Genomic DNA, 16,173 nt, shown 5'->3' with positions numbered 1-16,173 from the left:
TGTTCTAAGAATATGAGACTCTATACATCATGAAGTGCTCTTACCTGTTTTGTTTATTTGAGGTGTATTTGTATGCGTCCCAAATCTGTATGTGCTTTCAATTATTTTGTGTGGTTATTTCATATATATATTGCACTTGATCTATTAATATTTAACTGTGTTGCTGATAAAATAATGTACATATAAGTTCTATTTGTATATCCCTACACAGTATTCGTTGAGACATCATAAAATGGTGCCAACTCATTTTCATGACATCACACCTACCTTCCAGCCGCGACATATTTTTAGGCAGTGACACAGAAAATTCATTGAGACTTCAGTTCCACAAACACACAAATAAACAGATGCATGTGTAAATAAAAAAAAAAAGAAAAGCCACAGAAATATACATGAAGAGCTTACAGAGTTAAACTACATTATTACATAGTATGAAAGAAGCATTATATACCTTTTCTTTTCCCTATGATATTGATATAATGGTTCCATGAAGAGAAAGTCCAGAGAGATACAGGAAAATACAAAGGAGAGGAAAGAGGCAACAGTCAGAAACATGACCGCGTGTTAGATTCAGAGACAGAAAAAAATGAAAGGTTACGTTTAGAAGAGACTCCATGCATTGCGGACCCAAAATTAAATAAAGAAATAAACTAACAAGAGAGGGCAGGCAGTGGAAATGGAAGCTTCCTGTCGCAAAAAAAAAACATGCCAGAACATGACTATGAGAGAGATGAGGGAGAATGCATGAATATCGAACAGATGGCTAATGCTTTCCAGTTTTCAGAGCTGGAGAATACAGGCGAGCACATTTACAAAGAGCGAACAAACCCCTGAGAGAAGTCTCTGTAACTCACTTCATCCACTGGGTTGAAAGTTTTTTTTTTCCCCCTCTATATGAAAATGAAGTTGGCAAGCAGCAATGGAATAGCGGGGCTGTTGAGAGGAAAAAAAAACTCAAGCGCAAAAGAAGCGGCGTGATGAGCTGAAGGGAAGAGAGAGCGAGCGAGAAAGAGGGAGACAGAAGAGAGGGTGGGGAGAAAAAATGGAAAAGACCAAACCATCCATTGACTCAGCGCCAAGCCAGAAAGAAAGCAGCCCCAGTAAATCCCTACCAGCGGTGAAGGGGAATGAGGAGGATTCAGCACAAGGCAGTGAGAGAGAAAAAGGCAGAGAGGATGGAGGAGGCTGATGGAGGCAAAAAGGTGAGTAAGAAATTAAACCCATACCTTGGTCGCCCATCATCAGGTGCGCAAGACCTTAAGGGAAGACAAGAGCACAGTCAGCACAGAGAACGGGATCATGGGAAGGTTTTTTTTGTCACATTGACACACGGACATCATCCGAATGGAAGATGCCCGCGGTACGGGGTGGGAAGGGGGGTTTAGGGTCAAGAGGTGAGGGAGAGAGTGGGTGTGAGGGAACATTCAGAAAGCATTTCCTCAACCCAGCGGTTGCAATGCTTTATAGGTCACACTTGAAAGAGACAAATCTAGATTAGAAAAAAAAAATCACTTCGTTGCCGCCAAACATCAAACATGTCGTCCGCCTGGTCAACCTTCCACAGGAAGAAGATGACATACACAGATGGGATCTTAAAGTTGCATGTTTTTATTCAAAGGTTTGCCACAAAAATATTGATGTAATAACAAAATAGTTACTGCTGGGATAAATCAAAGTTACCCATGTCATCTTTACTAAAGTGAGCCACAGCCAGAATATAGAAAAATACAAATATAGACCTCCAAAAGAATGAATCTAAATGGAGAATGTATTTTTTCGGCCTCATTATTAACTCTGTTAGTAAGAATTAGCAGATTTTGCAGTTGATCTACACCACTTACCTTCAAGATTGCCCAGATTTTCCATTTCAGCGAACGTTTCATGCCATTTATTCACTCTATGTGCGTCCCAAATCGCATACTTATGCACTACTCTATGCCATCTTGTAGTATAAATAGTGTAAGTAGTGCGTTCACATTGAAAACTCTATAAAATATAAGTGCACTTTAAATATCTGGATGATGCACTTATTCAACCGGTAAAATGAAGTGTGGATTGTTGGACACTTCACACACTCAGCAGCCACTGCTTTGCTCACGTAGGGGAAGGGGCGGAGCTTTTGGCCACTGATGTTGGATTGCTTTATTTATTTTGGATTGTGAGAGCAAAATTGTCCTACGAGAGTGATTATACCACATCCTGATGGTGAATGAGGTTATACCTATGACAGGTATTATTTGGTAGTCATTTATTTCACTAATTTGGCAACCGTCAAACGTCATCAGGGTTACAGTTTGATTTTCCGCATAGTAAAAAAAAACATTAATGTTCCATATGGGACAACACTACATACATATGCCATGCTGTTGAGTGTGTAAGTGCATAAGTACATAGTGTACAGTGTGCCATTTGGGGATGCAGCTTCTATATTAGATTTCTCAAGCTCATAACGGGAGCTAATCATGTGTCTGCATCTTTAGAGGTAATTTAAACAAGATGGCATCCATTTTGCTCCAGCCTCTGGTTTCTGCTTAGTAGAGCACACCGATTGAAGTGAACCACGTGTTTACTGACAACCTCTAATTAAGGTAGTGCTCTTAACAACAAAGCTGAATGAAGTTGCATACCTTTTACCTGTGTGTACACCGGTTCCATCTACTGTTTGCGTACCGTTATTCAAATCAAAGAGGAAATATAGAATATTTCTAAAAGAAACGGTTGAAATATGAAGACAGAGAGAAGTACATGAGTAGGGAAAGGGGTTGGATGAAAAGAATAGAAAATAAAAACCATGTACCCACCTCCTACATAGGCCTCTTCTGGAGGGGCGGCCGAGGCGTGAAGAGAGAGAAGGAGACATTGATTAAGAAGCATGCAGACTGGAAGGTGGCCCAGCCTTGAGGATTACCGTGGTTACCATGCGTCTTATCATCCTGTGCCCAGGCCAAACATTCATTACCATGGAAAAATGTGGAGACGTGAGGGTTTATTTGACTTTACGTGTCCTCTGTCCCCCTCAAGATCTAATCTCATTATAGTACTCTTAAAGTATGTGGTTCCATGGTGAGATGATGGTAACACAGTATTACGTTGTTCGAAAGCTGATAAAACACATGGTGAAGTCTTAACAGTATCATCAATGATCATGTGCAAGCATGCAAACTGTAATTAAAAATCAAACTGAAAGAATGGGTGGGACCCCTGAAAGCTACAATTTGATTTCCCAAAAGTGTTTTGTACAAAGCAAAATATGCTGTTTTCCCTCAGGAGATATTGAAATGGTACATTAAACGTCAGTTTGTTTTCGTTTGATGAGCTTTGAAGGACTGTTCAAAACAATTTGTATCTTTTGAATGAATATTTATCAATCTGAATGGCGTTCATGGTGCTTGTGAGGGGAATTTACAGGGGCTAGATGCGAAGCATGCACGTGTTCGGAAATAAAAATGCCGGTAGATGATGCAACATGAACCTACTAAGAGAAAACAACATCATTCAGTCAGGTCAGGAAGAAAGAATTGTACAATACCTGTATATGCATATGCATGTCATGTAATCACCCCATTTACATTGAAAATTTGCATTTGTTTATTTATTTAACTCCAAATTACCTTTTGTTTGTCCTGTTCTAAAACAAAAAGGGTACATTACCTTCATTCATGCATTCATTCAACACACCTTTTACTTCTGGTGACCCTGGATCAACTCACCCAAGACCCCCTAAAAAAGTGGACTTTGCTATCTTAAAGTCGAAACATCCAATCCTACCTCCTTGTTTTGCGTCTTGAGGAGGAGAAAAATGACCCGAGACTTACCGCAGCTGGTTCCTCCAACAGACCAAACACAAATTGCATGCACCACTACTGCCACAAAAACAAAAAAAATGCTGATGAATGTATGAATAAACAAAACAAAGGAGAGAAAAAATCGTTAACGAAAAAAAAAGAAAGCGTGCCATGCCAGAAAATATGACAAAGAAATATTTTGCTGTTAGTGTTGCGGTGATAAATGACAGGTGATTTTCTATCCTCTCTTATCAGCTTATGAAGAGACTGACAAAACCCTGCTTGCCTTGACAAATGCGCAAACTCATCCCACTGACAGCTTGAAGGCATTCAAAATAACACTGGTTAAACCGACGCTAACTACCCAGACTCCACAGCAGTTTAAAAGCACCCGCTCTATTGATTTTGTGTTCAACCTATCCTGCGCACTGCAGAGATATGTGTGTCACGTTCTCTCTTACAAAACCTGCCACGACAAGGCCGAAATGTAGATATACAGTATCTCTGTGTATGTGTGTGTGTGGCTTCAGCAGCCATTTTGAAAGAACACCACACACACATAAGCACAGCCTGGTCTTCTCAGAGTCCGGCTGACCGAACAGCGGTTGTATTTACATTTCACTGACTGACAGATCAGGATCATGTAGCCTCTCCTTAGCACTGCAGAGCTCACACAGAGCCAGCGACATGCAGGCTTTCATCGAGCTGACAGCTTCTTTTAAGTGCTGGCCTTGCATACTGCCCCCAAATTTGGCAGAGAACAAGAGCTAGAAACTGAGGATGACCTACACGCACATTATTCCAGCACGGGCCGACGCAGGCAGGGGGCAAACGCGATGTGACGCCGGCGCTCATGCAGCCCTTTACAAACAGGACCGCAGCTCCAGATGCTCGTTTAAAGCATTTTTCAGGAAGTCAGTGTGTGTTATTCTCAAGCGAATTGGCCTAAAGGGATCGCATGACGAGCGTACGCTCCGCATAGCGCAGCGGCAAAGTCACTAAAGATCTAGCTGTCAACAACAATTGGCGAAAACTTCGAAAAAACTGTGATAATGACCATTCGGTTGGAACGGGGTGAATGTAGGGTACAGGGTTTCCTCTGAATTTAAATACAAACAGCAGAAAACACTGGTAAATATATGCAAATCAACAGCGTTTACTGTAAAAGCTTTTAAATATAGCGCTACGTCGTTGATGTATTGTCACTGCGCCAGTGATGGGGATTTTAATCCTCTTCACCAAATCTAGTTTAACATTTCCCCCACAGGGAGCAATGTGCAGCATGTTCCATATTGCAGTCATCTACAGTACAGAGAGATTAGTGAGCTTAGTCCATCTGGAAAGGGTTCATCCGCTACTGATAGGGGAATTCTCAATATACAGTGTATTTGACACGGGCTCCCCCTTCATTCAAGATTATCAAGTGATGGTGTAGGATCAAGGAAGGTGAAAGTCGATTGCAAGACAGGGGGAAAGACCACGAGTATTACAAAAGTCAAGACATTTTATGTTGTCGTTCTTTAATTAATAACTATTTCACATTTTCCACCTAGACTGTTTGTATTTGATTAATTTATGTAGGTAGTAAAATGTACAACGCATTCTGATTTGAAGAGACAGACCATTTAAAAATGCTTTTTTTTTGTGATTATTTACTCAATCTTGACTTTTTTATGCTTATGTGGAAGACTATTTAAGATTATACTGTTTTACATCGTTCCATACATCGTTTCCTCTTTGCCTAATTTATTTATTTTAATGTTTCATATTTTACAAATATATTTTGTGATAGAAGAAATAGTTTACAGTTTAGCCAAAACATATTGTCAACCTTTATTCAAACTTGTATAACATATTTGTACCATGAAACACAAAATGGGCTCCAACATCTATTACATTTTATACTGAAGGGCCTGCATTTTTTTTATCTACATAGGGCCTATAAATTTATTTTATTATCATCATCATCATCAAAATACCAGTGAATTTTAAAAACTAATGCCAGTTTTTATTTCCAAATTCACTTTTTTTCCTGTTTAATTTTGTTGGATTCCATTTTACCAGAATCCGGTATTTGGCGGTTCATTCCACTGTGGCGACCCCACATTAATAAAGGGACTAAGCCGAAAAGAAAATGAATGAATTTTATCAATGCATTTGTCTTAGGAACTTATGGAATACATTTTATTTAACTTCTCAAATTTCCAACGTGCGATCATACTTTCATATATTCATCCAGAATTTTGTGATGTACCATTTTAATCAGTAAATTCAATTTCTATGACTGGATTTCATGATTTTTTCCACATCACAGAAATACTACTAGCATTGTTAATATTTCCTTTATTTATGTAGATGTTGTAATGCAAGGAAAGTGTAAATGTTTATTTACTCAAAGTGATAGTTCACATGAAATAAACTGTCATCACTTCAACATGTTTAATATTCGTTTGTCTGTGGAATGCAAAACACATCTTTTTTCCATACAGCGAACATCAAGAGTGTCCTTTAGTCAAGCTATTTTTACTGAAGTGGTTTAAATAACCAAGTGAATTTATCTATTTCCAGGTATTTTGATCTATATATTTATGTAGTTATTGAAACGTATAGATTATAATTACTCAAATCTGTTTTGTAAATTGTATTCAATGGAACGCAAAAATTGTTTTTGTCCATACGGTAAAGTACAATTTAGGTTTTGTACTGGTTCCTATTGATGGTTTAATTGTATTAACAAACAATACAACAACTGAAGAATTCTAAATGATATATTTTTCTTTAAATATTAATTCGAAGGCAAGTCCTGCGTGTTTAAAACAATACGAGGGCAAGGAATTGGCAGAATTGAATTTTTTTGGCTGAAGCTTATTTCCTGTCATCTTTAAACTGCCCCCTGGTAATGAGATTAAATAAGTCACTAAAATTATTACGCTGATGCCTGTGAGTCCTTTATTTTGTTAGCAAGAGGTTAATGGGCGTAAACTGCACTTCGTTACCCTCATTCATATGCACAGGTCCAATAGCAAAGCACAGAAAAATCCAGCTAAAATATGCTTAAACGACACAGTGCACAGCCAGGAATGGACCCTTACAACATTAGCTCCACCGCAAAGATAAGAGATGAGCTGAAACAATCTAATCGCTGTTGTAAACAACCCCTCCAACACAATCCAATTCTCCAACCAAAGTCTCCAAGCATACGAAACCGCACGGACGTCAATTGCAGATCCCTTACAGCCATCTTTAACCAGGGAGACGGAGCACATTATACAGTTAATAGAGCATAAAGATAAGGTATCAATGGCTGCAAGCTGATACAGAGTAGACCCTTTTGGCTTTCCAATGCAGACTTGTAAGAGCATTAACCATAATAACGCAAAATAAGGCCCTTTCTCTAACCCCAGCAGGGCCAAATATCTCATTACCCGTAGCAGTGTTTTTCTTTGCTGTGCGGACTGCCTTTCCTGCTGAGAGCCCCACACCTGCTTTGCTAAAGAAGGTTATTACCACAACTGCCTGTCGAGAGAATGACGGAGTGGACGTGCAGAGAGAAAGGACATATTTAATCCACACACCACCCTTTCCTGCCTGAGATCTGCAAACATGTACACAATCTCTCGTGGTGCTTGACTTTTTTCCTTGTCGACTGAGATAAAAGCGCACGTTTCTGAAGCGAAAAATAGCTATTCATCAATGAGCTATTTAATATGCAGCTACTAGATTTCCATCTGCGCTGAACACAAGCCGGGGTGTTTTATTGGCAACGATGGTTGCTGGTCAGCTAACAGATCACCTCAGTCATGAAGCTGACAACACACCAAATGACTGAATGGAGGCAGAATGAGTCAAAGTGGCCTGCTTTCTCCTAAGCAGGGCTAGATTTGCATTAATAACTGAAGCTGGGACAGATTTAGGCTAAGAGGAGTTTAAAACGATGCTGTTGTTTTAATGAACAACACGGCAAGCCTATATCTGGTTTATTTGATGAATTAAGCCATCATAATGGCTGGCGTGTCCTTAACAGTGGCATTTGGAGATTTGTCATTGCGATAATAAATTATTAAAAGTAAAAGAATCTAAGGCCTTAGAAAAGGTCAGATTTTTTTTCTGAGTGGGAAAATGTTTTACAGAGGAGAAAAGGATTTATTGAAAAAACAACAAATATTATAAAAGTCTTGCAACATTTAAATGTTTAGTTTAAATGTGTGTTAACCATACAGTTGAAGTCAGAATTATTAGCCCCACTTTCAATTTGTTTTTCTTTTTTAAATATTTCTCAAATTATGTTTAACAGAGCAAGGAAATTTTCACAGTATTTGCGATAATGTTTGTTCTTCTGGAGAAAGTCTTGTTGGTTTTATTTCTGCTAGAATAAAAGCTGTTTTTAGTTTTTTATAAGCCATTTTAGGGTTAAAATTATTAGCCCCCTATATATTTTGTCAATAGTTTACAGAACAAACCATCAAGGATTTTCCTAATTACACTAACCTCCCTAGTTAACCTAATTAACCTAGTTAAGCCATTAAACTGCCATTTAAACTGAATACTAGTGTACTGAAAAATATCTAGTAAAATATTATGTACTGTCATCATGGCAAAGATAAAAGAAATCAGCTATTAAAAGATAAATAAATTTAAATCAGGGGGGCAAATAATTCGGACTTCAACTGTCTTTCCAACTTAAACTGAAATGTTTTATAATTTAATTACATTAAAATGGCATTTTGGGGAAAATACTAATGTTTTTGATCAGTTTTCAATTGTAATTTTTTTGTAAACAATATCATTATTGCGTCTGTGTAAACTACAAATGCAAACATTTCCATTTTAAGCACATCACTGTCATTAAAAAATAGTTGCCAGTGTTTTGCAATTATTTGTGAAATTTCTTAGCAATTTCAGGATGGAAAAGAGTTTCTCTGCCATTTTTTTCTTTGTGTTGTTTCATGAAGATCCATGGAAATTTTTCAATGCTCAAAGGATTCTTTAAAGTGATTTCTGTGATTATGTAGATATTTTTTTACATTAAGAAAAACAAAATGATTCTAGTTTAATTATAAAGTAATTAAGTAATTAATTATAAAGTCTAGTTATATTATAAATATTTTTAAAAATGTAAATACACTATATCCAATATACCATATTTCTTATTCACAATCCCTTGCACAATTAATATATTTCATGCCTGTACTGTACATACAGTTGAAGTCAGAATTATTAGCCCCCATTTAATTTTTATATATATATATATATATATCCCAAATGATGTGTAACAGAGCAAGGAAATTTTCACTGATAATATATGATAATATGATAATAAATGATTCACTGATAATATAAGTCTGATAATATTATTTTCTTCTGAAGAAAGTCGTTTTTTTCGTTCAAAATCAGTTTTTAATTGTTTAAAAGCCATTTTAAGGTCAAAATTATTAGCCCCCTTAAGCTATACTTTTTTCGATAGTCTACAGAACAAACTATCATTATACAATGATTTGCCTAATTATCCTAACCTGCCTAGTTAACCTAATTAACCTAGTTAAGCCTTTAAATGCCTTTAAGCCTTTAAATCTTGAAAAATATCTAGTCAAATATTATTTACTGTCATCAAGATAAAAGAAATCAGCTATTAGAAATGTGTTATTAAAATGCTTATGTTTAGAAATGTGTTCTCACAATTCTCTCCGTTAAACAGAAATTGGAGAAAAAAATAAATAGGGGGGCTGATAATTCTAACTTCAACTGTACATACATATCCACAGTTTACTTTGTCCATCATGGATTGGTTTAAACAAATAAACCTTTTGGCTCCTGTCACCAAGCCAAATTCCTTACTAAAGCTCTTCCTGATTAATGCTTATTAGTCCATTGATCAACTAAATCATCAAATCAATCTAAAGTGGGGAAAAAAGGAAAGCAGGCAGCGCCAACATCTAACAGCACTAGCCTCGAGAAGATTCTCTAAAATTAAATAAAAATGCTAATGATTCAGAGCGACACGTCCCGTGGCCTCCACCATCTCCACATATCCTCATGTGTCATCCAAAAGCGCGTGATGGAGGCCACTCAAAGCTGCGTGGGCAGGTCTTTTCTGACTCACCCGCCAAAGATATGCATTTCTACCAGCACAGAGGCTGGAGAGCGGCACATCTTGCTTTTAAGCAAGCTGCCGAGCATCTGCGGGCCCTGCCCTTTTGTCGTAATCTCATCAAATCCACTAGACAATGTATTTCTCAGAGAGACCGTACCACGACTGCTATTCTAGTTTGAACATTTGTCAGTGAAACGTACTGTCTCTCTGTTGTGCTTCAGGAGGGCAAAATTTACTCAGTGGGTATGTAGTTTCCTTGGCAACATGGTGCCTTTTCGGCTTACGGCCTAACCCAGACAATATCCATCAACATCAAGATCAGTCCACAGAGACGGTTGTAAAAATGAAGAAAAAGATGGAAAGAACATAAAAACAGTGAAATCGGACACCAAGGGAGTAAGTCAAACTTGGAAACCAACCAGAACATACATATTCAAAAGGGAACAGACTTTACATGGAAATCTTAAAGTGTTGATGTGCATACAACCATCAATTTTCACACAAAAAAAGAAGCAGAAACCCCCCCCCCCAACCCCCATTGATTTATTTACATCATCATTGGTTTTAATTGCTTATGTATTTCAAATAACACTCTAAGTGCAGTAGTAGAGGTTTACTAGTGAAGTTGGAATAATAAACGCTTTGTTATGGTTGCTGAACTCTGTATTGAGCATGTCATTATTATTTTTTTTCCTGTGATGTACTGGAATTGCAACTTTGGCTAAGTCATTACAGTGACTCTATGGAACATCTGGCTAATTACGTAATTAGAGCATCCAACCCCTTAAAATTCCGAAGGAGAATAATATTCAAATCACCATACTTCAATCATGGGCTTGTGTGCATGTATTCAGCATCATTTTCATACTTAATTGTAATGCCAGTGCAGTGTCAAGAGTATATTAAGTTAATTTGGCATCTCTGACGTCATTGTTATCAAAAACACAGGGTGTTCGTGGATGCTCTGAAATTGGCACTCTCTGACCGTAATCTAATCATGTAATGTACTGGGCCTGTATGTGGAGGCCGGGAAAAGACATGATGTAGCATGCACTGCCTCTGAGGAACTAGTGCAATGTTGAAAACGGGAAAAAAAGAAGTGAAAGGGCTGTGTTTGAAAAGACATTTCAACACCTCAACAACGGAGACGACGAATCCAGGCCTCTTACCTTCACTGCAGTCTTTTCCCTGGAATCCTGTTTCAGAGCAGTCGCAAATGGGCTCATCGTTGACAATGCTGCAGACTCCTCCATTCAGGCAAATGTGGTCGGCTTCACAAATGTCGCTGTTGACTCCATCGCTACCGATAAGCACCGGCTCGGAGCCGTTCACCCTCAGGTTGGTTATCCATCCTTTGTAGGGAACCTCATCTTTTATGGCTGAAGATGTGAGGCGTAATGCTACAGATCGCAGTTCAGGAGGTATCCCCCCTAAGAATAAATGGCTGAAGACCGTCATGTCCCTCCGTTTCGACTTTACCTCCACCCACTTGATCTCTTCGTCCACAACTAAAGTAGTGTTTTTGAAATTCCTGCGCAAGGTCACGGCGTGCCAGCGGCTGTCATTGACAGCTGTGTCGGAGAACACAGTCGCCGGCTCGGCGCAGAAGATGGAGAACCGCAAACTGAGTCTACCATTGTGGATGAGCAGTTCCAAGAAGTCACAGAATCCCTCGTCGTCAAAGTACACTAAAAGTCCATGAGCGCTTTTGGTCTTCATGTTGAAACTCATTTCGCTTTCGCAGCAGGCGTTCCACATGGGAAACCTTGCCCACTGGCCTTCTGCACCAGTGAACTCCATGCTGGCCCCCATGTCGACAAGGCAACAAACCAGTAGGCCTATCCAGATTAGATGTGCACCGTTCCGCATTGAGAAGCTCATTGTGAATGGTAAAGGAGGTTAGGACTAGGAATACAGCTAAATTGAAAACTAAAATGCTTCGGCTCTCTTAGTGATGTGCTCCTAAAGTGTAACAGAGCTCCCTATGACGTGCAGGACTGCTGTGCATTTGGGTTAATTTACTCATTGTTCACTGAGAGAGGGAGAAGGCCTGGGTTACGGCCAACTCTTATTCAAAATTCTAGATACACAAATCAATCAATAAAGGGAGTCGCTAAGGCCCAAACAGTAAAAAAATAAATAAAATAAGACTGCTGCTTTGCTTTAAAAAAAAAAAAAAAACCTTCAGTGGGATCCAGGTGTGCTACAGCGGGGCCAAGTCATCAGAGTATCTATATAAATTACAGCCATGTGTAGTGCTGTACAGCAGAGAGTTCATTAATGCTATGTAGGGTCATTAATGTCAGGGTCATTTAAGTCTAGTTAAAAGTCATTGTGTAGGCCTAAAGTCAGCACTAATGAAAAGTAGGCAAAATGTACACTTTGCAGTGTTAACGTGCAGGCCCTAGTAGGGCCCTCAGTGTTCACAAACCTTCAATTCACATCCGTTTTGACATATTGATCCATTATCTGAAAAGAATGGAAAGGAAAATCTTAATTTCTTCATAGGAAAAGAGCAAAAAAAGATGGCCTTTTAATAAAAAGATAGACAGCATACACTCAGTTCAATGAAGTATACACAAAACCACAATTTCATAGTGATATTGATATTGAAACCACCAATTTCACGCTGGTATTGATTGCATTAATCTTCAATTACAACAGTACCGTTGATTTGCTATTCTGTTTTTTTCAGACTTTAATTTTGAATGATTACAATTCGTGTTTTATGAACCATAAAACTCAACGGCATTTCATTGCTTGATGAAACTTCTTATTTTCTCTACAAATACTTATATTTAAATAAATACTTAAACAACTTGAATTTGAAACCTAAACCTTCAGTTTTCAGATCTACTGTAGTCTATGTAAAAAGGTACAAAAATGTTCTCATAAAATAGCATGCTCATTATTTCTCTATTTTAATTGGCAATATGTCTTTTGTTTTGAGGCATTTTATGTTTATTTTTAAAACAATTCCTCTCATGACATTTACTCTTTAATACCATGAAATGTTCCAGCTGCTACAAACCTGTATGTACAGTATACTGATTACTATATGTACAGTAACAAACCTACTGTAGAAAATACAGTGATGTTGTCACAGGCATCACAGGGAGCATTCTGTCATTCTTATGCCATTTCCACAATATAAATATTATCTGATCATTTATATAACTGTAAATATACACTGTAATATATTTTTAAATCAGTTTGTTTCTGCAAATAATAAACACAGTTGTAGAAAAAGAAGAAAAAACATTAAAAATGGTCTTGTTAGCAATTGTGTAAAAAATGTAATGACAGAACCCAGTGTCACCTTCATCACCACCCCAACCCCCAGTCCCCCCCCCCCCCAAAAAAAGAGAAGATAAATTAAATACAGCCAACAATTTACACTTAAAATTATAACTTAAATATATAGAAGTATATTATTAGCAATATATATATATATATATATATATATATATATATATATATATATATATATATATATATATATATATATATATATATATATATATATATATATCCCAAAACATCAAACATTAAATGTGATGTCATCTGTTGGTTAAAGGTATCTATTATTTAACATATTTGTACTGCATTGCATTTTAAAATATAAAATAATAAAAGGTAACATTTTACCATAGGCTATGTAAGTCACCTTACACTTAGCCAGTCCTCACTGAGGTATTTTGCACTTTTCCATAACAATTAATAACATTTTGCATCACATGTAGATTTCAACAGGACTATCGGTGGACTACAGAAAGACCCAAACGCTCGGCAACATCGCTACTGTGTAACGGGGAAATCTCGTTTGATTCAGTGAACCTCGCTTAGTTCAAGTCCTGCATCCCAAAATGAGCCCAGGGCGGGGGCTTATCGCGCGCCTCTTAAGCATTAATGACACTGCAATTGTCTGGCCTCTGGGCTGTCTGTCAACTGATCTCAACCAATCATTTCATGCTCGAATTCCTATGTGTTTACTGTCAGGTTTACACGGGGGCTACTTAGCAAGATAACAACCGACCCCTTTCACAGATGGATCTTACACAACATATCATGCGCGATTAACGTACAGGAGGGCAGTCTTATTTACCGTATTCGCGAAACGATTACGGTAATGTCTCGCTATCGGGTACTACTGTAGATCTGGAATAATACAATCATCTTAATAGCCTCGCGAATAAGATTTACAGTCTCTCAAGGCGTGATCCTGAAACGCATATATGGTTTGAAATCAAAACTTTGAAACAATGGCCATTTCATCAATCCTTTTTTCTCATTTCCCTTGATTAACATCGGCTATGACTCAGATGCGCAAAACATAACCAATAATCAAGCACCATCTGCTCGAACTGAGAGAAAGCCACCTTTAACACGCCTCTCTTCCCGACGCGGAGGACAGGAAAATAGGGAGTCATCAAATATCGCTTAAGATGAAGCAAAGGCCAGCCGTAAACACGAATGAATCGGTAGTACGGTACAATTAAACAGAAATCGAGCCCAGCTGCATCATCTCACCTGCGCGTGACTGCATTGAGCGCGTGAAGCGCAAGCATAACTCTCACAAATAACCTTAAATACGCCTTAAAATCACACTTAAGCAAATCTTAATTCTTTTACCTTGAGAAATGGACCATCGTGCGCCCCTTAACAGCTCAACCTCACCGACGAAGCTGGTTGATTTCCTCCACATCGATTCAGGCTTTCATCTGATATATAGCCTATTTATTTAAAAAAAATCACTGCATGGGTGTCGAACGAGCAGAAGAAATGGCAACGATAAAAATTGCGTATGCGGATCTCCAAAGTCCCAATAGATTAAAAATCAAAATCAAAAAGGAGCCAACGAGCAATTAATATTCAGTACAAAACGGTTCATGCTTACGAAATTTTCCAGTGTAAATGATAAGTTTTTTTTCTCGGCATATATATAAAATAGAAGATTTCGCTCCCTGTTCTGTGTGCAAGACAAGGTGCGATGTGTTTCTCAGGCGAGCTTTGCCAGGGACTGTCAGCACATCGCGTCACGTGTCTCCCGGTTAGTGTGTGTGATGGAGACGGGCGGGGCGGGGCTGAGCGCTGCAGCACCTTGGACAGCGCTCACCGTTATTAGCAACTCCACATACAGATGAGCAAACTGCTTCATGTCTGCTACACAAAGCCATTTGCTCACGTTTTACATTAGAAATGTGCGTGCTGATCTGTAATAATAGCAGGGAGGACTCACTTTGGCGCATTAAATGTATTTTTTTTATAAACTCAAATAAAAAGGTTATATGTAGGATTTTACTTGGGTTTTAATAAACCTGTATACGTGTACACACTAAACAGTGTCTGCATTAATATGTAATGATGTCATGATGAATGAAATAATGATCTCAACATGACTTTAATTTGGCCATATGCATGCATACATGCATGATTATTTTCTAGCTACTGTAATGTTTATTTAAAACCATTCTTTAAAAAACATCTACAGCAATTAACATTCAGTAACTTACGTTTCAGGAAAAAAAAATGGCAGATTACTTTGTTTATTTCTTCTCCACCAACGAAAGTAGCTCCAAAAAGAACTGTCAAGCTGTGTGTGTCGCCAAGCAACACACATACTGAAAGATGGTCTGGAACAGTTTATGAATGGAGCAGAGTGACAGATTTCTGCTTCCCGCTATCATCGCACGACTCAAACTCCACTCCGGGTTTTTCATTTGAAACTCTCTACACGCTAATGAGCGAAACTCAGGCCTGACCGATCTTGGAACCTTTGAGTTATGAGATTTAAAACGGTTACATAGGCCTGTTTTTTATTTTTTATTTTTTAATCGATACACAGAAAAGAAACAATCAAGCAGAATTTTTTAATGTGAAGGTAAATTTAATGACATGTTCACACATTTTTGTGTGCTAAGCTACTGTTTAAATTTAGGACTTTGGTAAATATACTGTCGTGTTCATCAGTGGTGTAAAGTCACAAATTACAAATACTCAAATTGTAATTTGCTAAGTAGTTTTAAAAATGTGTACGTGTACCTTTTTAGTACTTTATCTGTACTTTTACTCCACTATTTTCCTTCAACCTTCAGTCACTACTTTTTTTGTTATTTCTTTCTTGTCTATGGTGATTTGCTAAAGTAGAAAAATCAGTCCAATTAAATCGCACATAGACATAGAATAACCATATAGATGCACATAGATGACCGAAGTCAGATGAAAGAATCACTAAATAGAACGAATGAAGAATGCAAGAAAGGGCCGAATGAAGGAAGGAGCAAACTAATGAATGAA

General features: G+C 37.8%; 1 protein-coding gene across 18 annotated transcripts in view; it reads right to left on the bottom strand.

Annotated features, from left to right (window-relative positions):
- nrxn1a (neurexin 1a) overlaps window positions 1-14,883 on the bottom strand; it is a 317,361-nt gene extending 302,478 nt beyond the window's left edge. For 12 of the 18 annotated variants that reach the window (XM_056468880.1, XM_056468881.1, XM_056468889.1 and 9 more), the window contains exons 1-4: window positions 14,509-14,883; window positions 11,046-12,345; window positions 2,802-2,819; window positions 1,227-1,256 (exon numbers count right to left, since the gene is read on the bottom strand). In XM_056468880.1, the coding sequence (XP_056324855.1) occupies window positions 1,227-1,256; window positions 2,802-2,819; window positions 11,046-11,757 (760 nt within the window). In that variant the 5' untranslated portion in view covers window positions 11,758-12,345; window positions 14,509-14,883. The remainder of the gene's footprint in view (window positions 1-1,226; window positions 1,257-2,801; window positions 2,820-11,045; window positions 12,346-14,508) is intronic. The other 6 variants (XM_056468888.1, XM_056468896.1, XM_056468898.1 and 3 more) reach the window with 2 other exon arrangements.
- Window positions 14,884-16,173: the final 1,290 nt, after the last annotated feature.

This window comes from Danio aesculapii, chromosome 12 (genome assembly GCF_903798145.1).
Source record: "Danio aesculapii chromosome 12, fDanAes4.1, whole genome shotgun sequence".
NCBI classification, from domain to species: Eukaryota; Metazoa; Chordata; class Actinopteri; order Cypriniformes; family Danionidae; genus Danio; species Danio aesculapii.
The sequence above is the reverse complement of the archived record's forward strand: the minus strand, read 5'-3'. Positions and strand labels throughout refer to the sequence as shown.